The sequence below is a fragment of the Psammomys obesus genome, unplaced genomic scaffold (assembly GCF_907164565.1).
Source record: "Psammomys obesus unplaced genomic scaffold, mPsaObe1.curated_primary_1811, whole genome shotgun sequence".
NCBI lineage: Eukaryota > Metazoa > Chordata > Mammalia > Rodentia > Muridae > Psammomys > Psammomys obesus.
Window position 1 is genome coordinate 11,796,941 of NW_026589137.1, and position 15,044 is coordinate 11,811,984.

At 40.7% G+C, this 15,044-nt stretch overlaps 1 protein-coding gene across 1 annotated transcript; it reads left to right on the forward strand.

Moving 5' to 3' along the window:
• Positions 1–1,124: 1,124 nt before the first annotated feature.
• Irs4 (insulin receptor substrate 4) lies at positions 1,125–14,780 on the forward strand. The gene is made up of 2 exons (XM_055604936.1): positions 1,125–4,861; positions 14,452–14,780. The coding sequence occupies exon 1, from the start codon at positions 1,125–1,127 to the stop codon at positions 4,842–4,844; it is 3,720 nt and encodes a 1,239-aa protein (XP_055460911.1). The 3' UTR covers positions 4,845–4,861; positions 14,452–14,780.
• Positions 14,781–15,044: the final 264 nt, after the last annotated feature.

Genomic DNA, 15,044 nt, shown 5'->3' on the forward strand with positions numbered 1-15,044 from the left:
GGACTAGAAATACACTCTGTGTGTACAGATAGTGTTAGTTTTGAAGGCATCTCTGTAATTCCTGAGTCTTAAAAATTGTTGACTTTTGTCAGGAATGGAGAGGGCAAGGAAGCAAGTGCAGTCGGATGTGCAGCAGGTCTGAGCACCCAGGTAGATACCATGTTTCCAAAGATAACTGACTCTTTCTACGAAGAAGAACTGCTCATAGTGAGAGGCGGGAGGAACTAGAGTAGACTGCAATCACAACGGAAAATGTGAGCAATAAGAAAAAGAAGAGAGGGCTCCTGGCAGAGGGGGTCACCATGGCTCTGGGATTTGCAGGAATTTATCACCACCATTAACAGCTTTTTCTGAGGGTTGTTTACCGCCTGACCCAGAGACACTAGATTAAGAAGCTTACTATGGAACCCCAACCAAGACTCCTCATCCTTCCGCCCACCAGGTCCCCACTTCCACTAAATTAATGAATCCAGGGCCACCCCCTTGCTGGATCCTCCCATTGGCTTGTACTATAACCAATCAGGGCCTTGCAAAGGGTTCACCTGGCTTCCTACATAAACAAACAAACCATCCTACACTGTGTCAGCCCCATCCCCTCCTACCATCTCTAGCCCCCTCCAGTCGAATGAATGTGGGCTGTGGCAACCTATCCTGGCCCCATGGCTGGCCGCTCTGTCCTTCACCCCTTATGTCTACCCTCCGCCCTAGCCTTCTGGGACTCCACACTAGGTTTTGTGTGGCTAGAGAACCCTGCTTCTTCCCGTCGGTTCTGCCTTGAACCAAAGGTCCTTGTATTCACCCAAAGGATCTCTGCCTATTTGAAGATGGCCCTGCCTCTCTGGTACCAGGTCCCCCTTCCTTGTCCCCCTCCCACTCCTCTGCTGATGGCCACTTTCGCCTCTCCACCGCTCTGGCAGCTGGATCTGGAGCGGACCGCCGCGTGAGGCAATGATCACGTGTTGTTTTGCCTCTGCTGAAAGCCCAGTGAAGTGGGCGGTGACCCAGACCTAGGCGGGAGGGGTCTGGGCGGGCAGACTGGGGAGAAAACGCCTCTTTTCCCCCAGCCCTCCCTTCTCCAGCCCGCCCCCCCACCTCCGCTTACCTTAAAACCACCGTGCATCACCATGGCGAGTTGCTCCTTTGCTGGCAACCAAGCGCTTAGGAGACTGAGAGCTGAAGCAGCCAAAGCCTCCGCAGCTCTAGCAGCAGTGGCGACCACCCCGCTTCTTTCCTCGGAAACCCCGACCGCACTCATTGGGACCAGGTCATCCTGTCCGGGAGCCATGTGGCTCTCCACAGCCACTGGCTCCCGGTCAGACTCTGAGTCCGAAGAGGAGGACCTCCCCGTCGGGGATGAAGTCTGCAAACGCGGCTACCTGAGGAAGCAAAAGCATGGACATAAGCGTTACTTCGTACTTAAACTCGAGACAGCAGATGCTCCAGCTCGACTCGAATACTACACAAACGCCAGGAAGTTCCGGCACAGTGTCCGCGCCGCGGCGGCTGCTGCAGCGGCGGCCGCCTCTGGGGCTGCGGTGCCCACGCTCATCCCACCACGGCGCGTGATCATCCTGTACCAGTGCTTCTCCGTGAGCCAGCGCGCTGATGCCAGGTACCGACACCTTATTGCCCTTTTCACCCAGGACGAGTACTTCGCGATGGTGGCCGACAACGAGTATGAACAAGAAAGCTGGTACTTGCTACTCAGCAGCCTCATCCTCGAGAGCAGGCGCCGCCACTGCTTCACACTAGGGGCACAGCCGGACGGAGAACCAGCAGCCTGGGAGGCATCAGTGGCGACGGAGCCACCCTTCTATAAAGATGTGTGGCAGGTAGTAGTGAAACCTAGGGGGCTGGGGCACAGAAAAGAGCTGAGCGGTGTGTTCCGGCTGTGTCTTACCAACGAAAAGGTTATGTTTGTGAGGCTTAATACTGACGTGGCCAGTGTGGTAGTTCAGCTCCTGAGCATTCGTCGCTGTGGGCACTCGGAGCAATACTTCTTCTTGGAAGTCGGCAGGTCTACTGTCATCGGTCCAGGGGAGCTGTGGATGCAAGTGGATGACTGTGTGGTGGCCCAAAATATGCATGAGTTGTTTTTGGAGAAGATGAGAGCCTTGTGCGCAGAGGAATACCGAGCCCGATGCCTCAACTACGGCATTAGTGTTGGCGCCCACCTGTTAACCCTGCTGTCCACTAGGAGGCACCTGGGCTTGCTTCCACTGGAGCCTGGAGGCTGGCTCCGAAGATCCCGCTTTCAGCAGTTTTGCCACCTCGGGGGTATTGGTGACAGGGAAGAGGAGATGCTCTTCCCCAGGCGCTTCATCACACGCAGCGCGCCTCTGCCTCCCTCCAGGAGAGGAAGTGAGCACCTGCCAAGAGCTCGCGGGTCCCAGAGAGCCGTCTCAGTACTACCCAGATTATTCCATCGCTTAACACCCAGCCCACAGCCTGTACCACAGCCTGAAGAAGCCCCCAACGACAGAGCCTTGGGCTCCAGGTCTGGCAATTCTGAAGAAAAGGACAAGGAGAGCAAGGAAGGAAACGGAGGTGATTCCATGCCCTTCATGAACAGCTGGGGCTCAGGACGTGGCCAAGGCTCAGGAGGTGGACAGGGCTCAACCGGCCAAGGCTCCAGTAGTCAAAGCTCAGGAGGAAACCAGTGCTCAGGTGGGAGGCAGGGATCTGGAGGTGGCCAGGGCTCGGGAGGCCAGGGTGCAGGAGGAAACCAGTATTCAGGAACTGGCCAGGGCACAGCGGGTGGCCACGGCTCAGGCGGAGGCCAGAGGCCTGGAGGTGGCCATGGCTCAGGGAGCGGCCAGGGATCCGGAGATGGTCGTGGCTCAGGTGGTAGCAAAAACTCAGGAGGGAGCAAGGGCTCAGGACGTGGGAAAAACTCTGATGATGGTGACCGTGGCAAATCTCTGAAGAAAAGATCCTACTTTGGCAAGTTCACTCAAAGCAAGCACCAGCAAATGCTGCCTCCTCCACCCCCAACCCCTCCTCCACCCCCACCGGCTGGAGCAACTGGTGGAAAAGGGAAGTCTGGGCGGAGATTCCGACTTTATTTTTGTGCAGACAGAAGAGCCACAAAAGAATGCAAAGAATCCAAAGAAGTGAGAGAGATGGAGACCCCCCCGGAAGGTGCAGCCAGGGTGCCTCACAGAGGCAGAGCTTTTGATGACGATGAGGATGACCCATATGTACCAATGAGGCCAGGGGTTGCTGCTCCTCTTGCCTGTTCCAGTGATTATATGCCAATGGCTCCTCAGAATTTCTCTGCTTTCGAGAAGCGCCACTCTAGGTCACCCTTTGAAGACTCCAGAGGGTACATGATGATGTTTCCCAGAGTGAGCCCACCACCACCTGCCCCAAGTGCTCTGAAAGCACCAGACGCTAATAAAGAGGATGACTCAAAGGACAATGACAGTGACAGTGACTACATGTTTATGGCTCCTGGAGCAGGTGCAATTCCTAAAAGTCCCCCCAATCCTCAGGGAGGCTCTTCCTCCAAAAGTTGGAGCTCTTACTTTTCTCTGCCAAACCCCTTTCAGAGCTCACCCTTGGGACAGTGTGACCATAGTGAGTATGTTCCGATGTTACCTGGAAAATACCTGGGGAGGGGTCTAGACAAAGGAACCTCCTTTAGCCAGGACACCAAAAATGTAGCATCAAAGCCTTTAATTGAGGGGTCATTCTCAAAACCTGGAGATAGGGGGTCACCTGCAAAGCCTTCAGATGATGTTCTCCCAGTGAACAAGGCTAAGAGACTTAACCAACTCTCTTTAATTGCAAAAGGAAATAAAATAAAGCCCAAACCAATAAAGCCCACACAGGAGCAGAGAGGAGATGACAGCTCTCCCGACTATATCAACATTGACTTATTTAAGAGAGAGAGACCTATGCCGGCTCCCTCTACTTACAGACTGCCAGATTCCTGGGGCTTAATTACTGACCCCAGAAGCACAGCTTTTTCCAGTTACCTGAATGCTGAATTCGGGGTGCCCTTTCCAAATCCAGCAATCCGCCTCTTAGATCTTTTAAGAGTTCTACCAGGTGCCAATTCCATTTCTCTGGCTGGTGCTAGGTGGCCCTTTCGTCCTTCTCCAAGCAATGCTATTGTGGAGGAGGGTGAACACATTGAAGTGATTTTCAACCCTGCCGTGACAACAGCCGTGCCTTTTGCTGACAGTACCATTCGCTATGATGCTCAAACCGGTCGAATCTATTTAGTTGACCCATTCTCTGAGTGCTGTATGGATATTTCTCTCTTTCCTGGCCAATGCTCTGAACTGCCACCTGTAGCTAGGCTGATACAGGAGGAAGTGCAGGAGAGAAGAAGCCCACAAAGCTGGTCCCAAAGTTTATTTGCCAACACCCGACCCGCTCTCTTTGCTTTCCCAACTGACAGATTAGGGAGAGACCTTCCCTCCGCTTCTGCCAGGGTTGCTGCTCAGGCTGGGACGCCACTCTTGGCAGTGAGCAGGGCTTTAGTAGTAGTCTCTGCGCTCGCAGTGGCCCCCGGCTTTGGCGCTATCTTTGCTGGTTTTCATGCAGCTGCAGGATTTGACTCTGCGTCAGCTCCCTGGTTCCAACCTGTTGCTAATGCTCTTGGTCCCCGCGCTGTAAGAGGGGTCCAGGACATTGCAGCAGGCTGGAATCCTGGAGACCTTAATCAAGCTGCCAGAGGTGAGGACCTGGAGGTCCACGCAGCTGCTCCCCCACTGCCGCCTCGTCAACGTCGGGCGCTAAGACCTACAGAAAGAGCAGAGTCTGAGGACAATGACGATGATGAAGACGACATTTACGTGAGAATGGACTTTGCCAGACGTGACTATAAAAAGTGACCACTCTCCGAAAAGAGGTTGGTGAATTCATAATTAAAATTCCTAGAGTTAGTGGAAAATGCCTAATGAGTGAATGAGTCGATGCTTTACTTGGTACAGTGTTAGCTATAAGTTCATTTACTAGTGTTGTTTTAGTGAGAGTAGAATTCAGTTTTAATTTTCACATGATACCTTTTTGATCTTTGAGAAAAGATAAGCTTTTAACTAACCCATGAATTTAGCTGATGGAGTCAATTGTTAAACATTGGATTTACTTCTTAGAAGCAGTTAAAATTAAAAGACTCACAGCTTTCAAAGGTACTGCCGCTTCTCTAGATTCTTCAGAAACTGAGTTCCAGCCACTCATTCTTCAGAAACTTGAGTTCTGCCCACAATTAAAAGGTACTTTTCTTTGAGTGCTCAATCTAAGTTAAGTGCAGGGCTTGAATGAGAGCACAGAGAGTTTAGCAGTAACCGTCCATCTATTAACATAGTTACTTTCTAACAAGCAGTCATTGTTTGGCTGGTTTGCTTTGGTTTGCCCAAAAGGTTAACTCTTGTTTGTCAGCTGAATGGGGAGAGGATGCATAAAACCCCAGGGGATTAAAAACACACTCTGGAAAGGGTGTTTTTGTTTTTTCACAGGATAAATTGTGAGAAATCGTGAGTGTTCCTTTTCTGTCACTGGTAGGGAAAGGCAAGTCACTTTTGCTGTGCTTCATTTTCGTCTTTTGGTTCCCTTACCCCATCTCTCTACAGAGGGTGTAGAGGCATCTTGAATATGGCTAGAAATACTGTTTCAAAGCTTTAAAAAGCATCTAAAATATTTAATTGGTGTGTCTTCCGGGAGATTGAGGAAAGCAAGATAAAAAGGCTGAAGGAAGAAGACAGGGCTCCAGGAGCAGTGGGAGCTTTTCAAGGCCTAATTTTCTGAAGGAAGAGAAGGACTATAAGAACAAAACGTGCATCTGTGTACAAAAGTGCACAATGTTGTCTTGAGAGATTCTCAAGAAATGTTTGCAGAGGATACCCATGTAGCCTGCCCTGCCTTCTCTCCTTAGAAGAATATGCTGCATTCTCTGGGAAGGGCTGGTCTCTAGCAGTTTTCATTCTAGGAGTCAGTTTGATGAAGAGTTTTGCTTTACTTGCTCTCTGGAATGCTTTTGTGATTTGATCTTTACCCATTTTGCTTGATCAGGCAGAACAAGCCAGGGACTGATCACAGCAGTCACCTTACCAGCTCCCCATTTAGTGCACGTGTAGCCTCCTATCTCCTCTTTTTCTCTTTGCTATAGAAAACTTGCCATACAAAAACTCACATTTGCAGCACAGATATGCCAAAAGAGTGATCATTAAAACAACAAAAGGATGCTTTGGCTTGCCTTAATCCAATTGCTTTGGCTTGCCTTAACTTAATTCAAAAGTTCTTTAAATTGTTAGCTTCTCCCCAACTCTCTCACCACTCTCTCACTCACACACACAGAGCACTACTCTCGTAATTATGTATTTAAAATTCATAAATTACATTTCTAATAAGTTATAGTTAGGTCTTATGCTGAACCATAACTGCTCAAGGTACTATGTACAACTTTGATGTAAAATTCAACATCAGAAGAGTAACTGCTTGTGACCCGTGATTTTTTTAAATGATGCTTACATTTTCCAATGCCTACATGTTCTGATCTTTGTTCACACAAAAAGATAAAAATAGTGAGATCATACTGTTCTTCAAATAAACTCTGATCTGAGGATTATTGCTATGCAGTGGCCATTATATTTGCATAAATTACTGACTAATGGCTTTGTAACTATATTGAATACCTAATATGCTATAATTGTATTGTTTATTGAGGAAATTCCTAACTTTATTGGGGGACTATACCATTGAAGTCGTATCTCATAGATAGGCAGAAGCTTACACTGATATATGTCAATGACTATGGAAGCATTTTGGAACATGAGATCATTGTACAAATAAAATGTATTTTTATTTTGTCATTGTTTTAACACTGAGGTAAAATTTTAAGCATTTAAATTGAAGATTTAGATTTTCTTTGAAAACTAGCTAATTTTTGGTTTTAAAGAGAGATGTGACATGTAATTTGTTGCAATATAGCATATGGAAGGGCACAGGAAGAAGTGTGGTATTGAAACAACCTATTGCAGAAAGTGATGCTAGTTAGCATTTTAATGTGAATCGATAAAGTGTTGTCTGTCAAGTGTTTAAAACGTGCCAAATAAATCTGATCATGTTTCCCTCTAAAGCTATAGATGAACTTCCATATATTTCTGTTCTATCTTTATTTTCTTATTTAGCATAAAAAACTGAATACATGATGTTAAGAAACAAACAGTGTTGTGAATAAGAAATAAGGCACAATATTAGAAGTCACACAGCTTAATACATTAATTTTAATTTATGGAATATGTTTAGAACTGGCATATTGAAGTATTATGTATTATTTTATGTAGTTAGGATCAGTATCTTGGTTGTGAGTGTTAACTACTATATTTAGGAACACAAAGCTAAGTAAAAATTCTGAGTCACATTTTTATGGCTTTACTTTCATTAATAGTATTACACATGATTATTCACAGTTGCGATCTTTATGTTGAGATCTGTTTATAATGTGAGATTATAATTCATATAAACTTATTTATCTACAGTCAAGCTTGATGTATTTTATATTTACTTGTTTAAATCAATTAGAAAGAAACATCCAGAATATGTGTATGTATTTTTTTAATGAAGGAAATATTTTAAAGCAATTCTTCAATGATGAAGGCTTCAGCTTTTGAACACATTAGCATTTAGAAGAGTGTCATTTCCCATGTGATTTAGTCTATTCCTAAGTCCTTGTGTGCCTTTTTGCTTCTTTTAATAATTTATTTGATATAAAATTGATAGGTTGAAGTGATTTGTGATGTAAATTTCCCTGATATTTTTATTCATGACATAAGGGTATGAAATGGGCAGCTGTAGATGGCATGAAATAATTGGTCAGCCAAATTAGTTATATTATGACAGCACTTTGTATTAAAAGGCCAAAAACTAGTAATTAGATTTTGACACTTTAGTTCCTACTACAGCCACATAGGAAGCACGAGCTTTTTTACCATTGTCCTGCTGCCAAGTCCTGTTGCTATAAATTATAGGTGCTGAAGCAAATCATTTTTAATGTATTAGATTTATTTATTGTTAATAACTAGAAAATAATCTCCAGATACCAGAGAACTTCCAGCTATAACTTATGGGTCACAGCTATAACTTATTTTATACAGCGTTCATCATCTCCCCCCGCCCCCAAATCTGGATCTTTCTTTGTTGAGAAGCGAAGTATTTGACCTAAACAATTAAAGAGTATTTCACTCAGTTAAAGTTAGCTAAAGTTGTTGGCAATCATTATTCATTTGCATTTGTTCTATTTTAAGACTGATGCTTCCAGGATAGAAAATGTCAGCTAGGAACAAAACATTGAAACCAGGGCCAAGACTTTAATTATGTACACCAGACATTCATAAATACTCAACCAGGATATTTAGCTTTCTTTCCCTGTCTCTAATCGCCAAACATGAACCAAAATACTTCCAAGTCATTGGCAGGTGTTTATCTTGGGAAACAAACTTGGGTTTCTCAAAAACAAACAAACAAACAAACATAAAACAAAAAACAAAAACCTTCATGTTGGAACAGACATGGCTGGCCATTGCAGCAAGAAATGGACTGTTGTTAAATTGTCAGCTTGTTGATTGAGGGAATGATTTATTGTTACAGATTGATTGACATGTATTTTTAAAAACACATTCCCATTCATTATTTTACTGATTGTAAGTACTGAAAGTGAAACTGGAGTAAAGAATTTTCCTGTATTCATGAAGGTAAGTGGCAGAGCTGGAAATGTAACTCAAACATCTGTTTTCCAATCTAATGCCCCATCTAACACATCACAATGCCCTTTAAGCAAGTGCTTAATTTGTCATATTTGTATTGTTATGAAAGCATTGGGAGCAAAAATATAAGAATGCTTTAATTCAGTGGTAGCAAATTTTATTGTAATTCACTCAGAGTGTTCTAACTGGACCATTTGTCAGGGCTCAGGTGATCTTTGTTATATTGAACTGTTTGCCATGGCCCTTTTAGAATAAAAAATATTGACCTTAGCTGGAACTTAATGTTTTAAATCTGATCTAGAGGGGAGTTAGCTGCTTTTATTTCCCAAGCACAAATTGTGTGCGTGCGTGTGTGTGTGTGTGTGTGTGTGTGTGTGTGTGTGTGTGTTATATCTAAGTGTTTAAATAAAAAAGAAACATTGGAAAGGAAAGTAAGTGAATTGAGGTGTTGTCAGTAAATTCTGATTATTGGTCCTCTCCTTAACTGAATTTAGATTTCTATGGCTTTGCTAATAATGGCATTTGTCAACTATTGTGAGGTTTTCATTTAATTTATTCTTTCTGTATCAATCTAGTATTTAATCTAAACTACTACAGTGAGCATAACAGGGTAAAATAAGACAGACAGGGTAAAAAGATGCTGTAAATATGTATGCTGGTGTATTTGTGCGCACACCATGCTTTAGGCTGTTTAGGAAGGCAGACTTTAGAAGACTTGAATCATATCCTCTCTGTGGGACATTAAATAATGCTTGTTTAAAATTAAATTCATTTTCTTTAGCACGTTTTTAAGGCCTTTAAGACTATGTAAAAATATCCCAGACATTTTATTGGCAGTTTTTGGAAAAACCTTTTGTAAGGTGGTCCTGCAGAGACTTATGCACCAATGGAGGATCATGAATGGAGAGGACTTAGACCCCCTGCTCAGATGTGGCTGATTGGCAGCTTAGTCTCCATATATATCTCTGAGTGAGGGGAGCAGGGGCTGCTTCTACCATGAACTCAGTTGACTGCTCTTTGATCATGTGCCCCTGGTGATGCAGCATTGCCAGGCCAGGGAGGAGGTGGATCCAGACTGTCCTGATACAGGCTATAGGCAGACAGCAACGGTGGAGAACTTCTCTTTTCAGTGGACTAGGGGAAGGGGAAGAGGAAGGGAAGTTGAGACTGGGGGCAGTTGAGAGAGGGGACTGCAATCAGGGTATATAATGAATAAAAATTTTAAATAAATAAATATCCAAATTTTAAAAATGCTTAAAACCCATAGTATGTTTGATGTTAGAGGAGTTGTTGAGCAACTTTGGGGATCATTTACTGGGTGAGAAATGGAAACTTAGACAAATTTTAGAATAATGAAATGAATACATTATAATCTTCTTGGGTTTTTGGCACAACTATCAAAATGCAAACTTTAAACCTATTAATAACATTGTTAAGATTTTATGTTTGCTTTATGAACATAAGATTGTTCTCTCGCTACTCTACACTGATTATTGGGCACACAGATGTGGAATCATGAGCTTAACATTTAAGATGGGACGTTTTTAGGAGCTTTTAATATTAACAAATATGCTGGTTTCAATTTGCATTCATTTAAAGGTTTTTGTTTTGTTTTGTTTTTTACTTTAGACTAATGAAGTAATTCCTTTTCAAATAAAAAAAGGATACTTAAATATTTATTGAGAGAAATGAAAAAGTGATTGCTATTTTTCCCTGCATTCTGATATACCTTCTTCATTGTTGCCATTGTTTATATTTCATGACCTGGATTGTCAAGCTGCTCTTTACCTGACTTGTGCCCTATAGTTCAGAAAAAAAAAAATGACTTTACCTGGTTTCTCTCTAATAGAGAAATTGAGGGTCAATTCTAGGAATCCACTAAGACCTATTTAGAACTACTGGCATAGATGTCCTTAGCCCCAGCTTGCTTGATCTCAGCAGAAAGCAGCAGCTTTTCTTGTAGGGATTACATTTTACATTGTACACTTCTGAGAGTGTCCTGCTTGGTCCACTGTCATTTTTGGCACAGTGGTATCCAGGGTTATATTTAAAACTATTTTTATGCTTAGATTGACAACAATATGTGTGATGCTAATCAGACCTTTGAAATGTGCTGAATATTTATTCCCCATAAATTGTGATAACTCTAGCTAGATCTTAAAATTTATATAATTTGCCTCAATATGATTACTAATTTTCTACTTGAAGACTTGGAATATATAATATCAATCAAGTCTATAACTCCAAATTGATCTTGAAAACCTCTCACATGTCCCTCCGCCGTGCCCTTGAATGAGTGACTAGGGAACGTAATTTTAACTTTTCAACTTTAGGAGACATTATTTTTTCTATCATCCATCATGGCTGGAAGACCTATTTCCCTGGAGTTCCAAATTGAAACCTTCAATGCATCTCACAGAAATGATTGGATAAAACAGTTCTTTTGTTGGTTCAAGAACTAAAGAGGTTAAATAGAGTCATATGTAGATCATTTTTTACAACTGTTTCTATGAGGTAGTTTATTACAAGTTTCAACTAACAATAAACCTGGGACTATATATCTTTTGAAAATTGAAGACTGAACATATTAAAATTCTACTTACTTGCATTCTTTGTGTTAGCAGTAACTAGACAGCAGAGTGAAGGAGCCCAAGTGTATGTTAGGCTATGGTGGGGAAACTAACTTAAGATGAAAAATAAAGTGACTGATCCCCAAACAACCTATTTATAAAGAATTAGGACTGGAATGAACCAGCTTGTGTCCCAGAGCCTGATCGTGAAGGGCAGATGTCAAACAATAAGGCTGTCCTTTAAAAAGAATGGAGCTTTACAAGTGGCATCAATTTTCATTTCAGATTCTTTTGACAGTTCTCTTGGAAAATCATTGCCACTGTGAGAAAGACATATTTTATCCTTTGCTTTAAGAAAGAGATAGTATGGGTGGCATTGTAAAGACCAGTAGAAGTTCTTGTTAATTTTCTTGCTGTAGGGACAGTACTTCCTATTTATCAACTTATACAGGATCATCATCCTGTATATTCATCAAGCACAGAAATGTGAGAACAGTTCTTATTGAAGAGATGAAACTTGCATATAACCCAACAACTGCTAAGCTAAGTAGCATGATTGAATTTTACATATTCATCTACGGGGCCCAGGCTTCCATTTCCCTTCATTCACTTTGGTTTCTTTGCTTTGGTTGATTTACATGATTACCTCTGATAATGTGATCACCAATAGATTGTGAGGCTAGCATACTGTGTAATGAATAGTGTTTTCAATATGACTTTGATATGGAGGAAAATCAGACCTGAAAAAATAACTGAGACAATAAGGTTGGGATGATGGAAAGAAAGCAAGAGAACAATCCTACGTTCTGTTGGAATTACATCTTTCTCTGGTCTGCTGTTTCAGATTTCAAACCCTAATAGAGGGACATTTATGTTTCTTATAAAGAGATCTGGAATACTCTGGAGAAACTGCCTTCTTGGTTCAAGCTATAAATTTTCAGGGGTCCTAAAGTCATGTATGCTTCATTAATGTATTAAAGATTAATGTTCCAGTTTTTAACATTATCAAAATTGAAGCAGAGAAATTGTCTTTATTAGTTTATAAGAACAAAACAATACCTTACAGACTCTGGAAGAATCAGAAGAGAAAACTTTTGACCTATCAAAGGCCTTTAAAGTTCTCTTTCTTATAAAGAAAAAAAAACTTTATTAAAAGGGTGGAATTAACTTGATGTTAAAAAGAGCTTTGACTAATTGGAAAATTATGTACACAATAAGGAAAGTGTTTAAAACCTGTCAGTATCAAGTGAAAAAATAAACGCAGACCAGATAACACTTCCCAAGGTATTACCATTCATTTTTCAGGTGGTGAGATGTTATAAAGAATAGGAAAGGAACACATGGTGTGAATGTCAGCTCTTTGATATTCCTTTTGTAGACATTTAGGAATGAGGTTTAATGCTGAATTGCTTTCTTCCACTATCTAGCAATCTTGTGAATTGCTTCCTTTTGCTGTTTTTTACAATGTGTTCAGGAAATGTAAACTCATTTTAATATGGCCCTAAGAAAAGCATAATTATAAAAGCAAATCTGTGGTTCCAGTTCCAATAAAGCATTGTAAAAGCAAGTTAAATTATTAGGAGATTATCCTAGTTTGGAAAGCCTTATTCCCACACACAAATATATTTTGTAAACTTGAAATTATACAACCAATTGCTTGGTTTTAGTAGGTTATTCACTCTTCACCCAGTGTTGATGCAAGTGTTATAGGAAGGCATGGAAATAGGAATAAAATCTTTGGAAGAACTGCTGTTATTTTTCTTAAAGCAAAGAAGAAAAATGACCCCAATAACAATAAATCGTCCTAATTCCAAGCATTATCTCTTGGATACTTAGGGCCTTAATTTATACATGAAGTGTAGCACATGATATATGATATTCAGAAAATCCTATTGAAGTAATTTTAATGTAATATATATAAAAACTTATAAATATAGTGCATATTAAAATAAACTAAATTTATGAGATACCCTTGTATCATGTTTCTGTTAAAAATGTGTAGACAACATTTAAATATAATTCCAGGATACCTACCTAACCCAATTTTGTCATAAGAAAATGAGTTGTTAATATACACACCCACAGTTTGCTGTTCTGTAATGACCATATATACTCTCTATCTTAGTAGAACTTAAATTTCACAAATTCAGTGCTCACAGGAAGACTTAATACTTTCACATTTAGGGTTCTTCTTTTTAAGCTTTTTACTATGAAGGAAAGATCTCTACAATGAATGTAATTAACAACCACAAAAATACAGAAGGAATGGAGACTTTGGTGCTCAATTATGTTGCATTAATCAAAATATTTGTAAAAAGAAATAACTACTTCTGGTTAACTGAAGATCTTTTACTTGAAGCCTACTGTGGAGGAAGCTTTCCCTGGATTCCTTAAGCTTGAAGTTTCAGGTAACATGAAGTATTGGCTGCTTTGTAGCCAGGGCCTAAAGTAACATTGGCACTCCATAATCTACTTATTGGGCATTTTCTTTCCCTTCTTCATTCCAGTAACTTCATCCACATATTTAATTCCCACTGCTTTATAAACCATGTTCCCAATCATGTATAGTTAATACATTAGTAGTTAAGAAAGCTGTATCTTTTTGATAGAGAAATGGAAATTTCAGCCAAATCTTTGTAGTTATAACTAGTTCTCCTAGAAGAATTTCCATAATTTAGTCCGGAGACTATTATCAAGGATATTCTTAAATCCTTTGACTTGTGTCACCTAAGGTAAAAGTAGACTTAAGCATGCAGGAGAAAGAAGAACATTCTCTGTCTAAGGCCTCCTTCAGGGGACCAACTGGCACAAAATAGGAGAGTATTCACACATTCCAATCAACTTTCCACCAGCAATGTCAAGGTGGCATCCTGGGTAAATTGTAACTTTCCTAGTGTTTTTGCCCAACTTGTTTTTTTTTTTTTGTTTTGTTTTTGTTTTTGTTTTTTTTGTTTTTGGTTTTTTTTTGTTTTTTTTTTGTTTTTTTTTGGCACAGTCAGCTCACAATATTGATTATTGATTAACTATGTCTACACCAAGGCAGCATCCTCAATTCATCTCTCAGGAACCTCTTTTGGTTTTGTTTCCTTTTGTTTTCGAATGCAGAGGGGGTGATGGTACTTCATGTTAATTTTGAAAATAACTTTTTGTCTTGTTATTTATTTTAGAGTTATTACATTGTCAACAAAACCAAACACATTTTAGAAGAAAAATGATACAGAATTTAATCTTCATCTACTCCAGATCTGCCTAAAAGAAAGAAAATTCTGAAGCTTCTGAAAAGAAAGCAATCTCAATTTCTACCACTCAACAATTGGACTGTGACAGCTGAATGAGCCTCATGGAGTTCATTCTTGCTACTGACTCCTCGATCCATTGGCTGACTTAAGGATGTGTACACTGTACATTGGCTTTGTTTCCTAGTTTCCCTGATCTGCCTTTTTGAAAAGAATGAGATGCTATAAGTTAGTATCTCATAAAAGTATGATTTTCCTCTCTAAAAATGTGTTGAGTCTATATAAATAGAATCAGCATCAATTTTAATGACATAAAATACCTGGATGAATTTTCAATGTGAACATCTTTAAACGATGGCAGATAAAGAAACATATGTGAATGAGAAGGTAGGTATGACCTGGAATATTTTTTTTTTTTCTGAGCAGTACATGCTTAAAACATTTCTTGGTCAAAAAATTATTATGAACTGAACTTCTATATTGACGGGGCATTTTCAGTATTTTAAAGACATGACTAAAGAGCA

Coding starts and splice junctions, on each gene's coding strand:
- Irs4 (XM_055604936.1), top strand. CDS start 1,125: ATGGCGAGTTGCTCCTTTGCTGGCAACCAAGCGCTTAGGAGACTGAGA.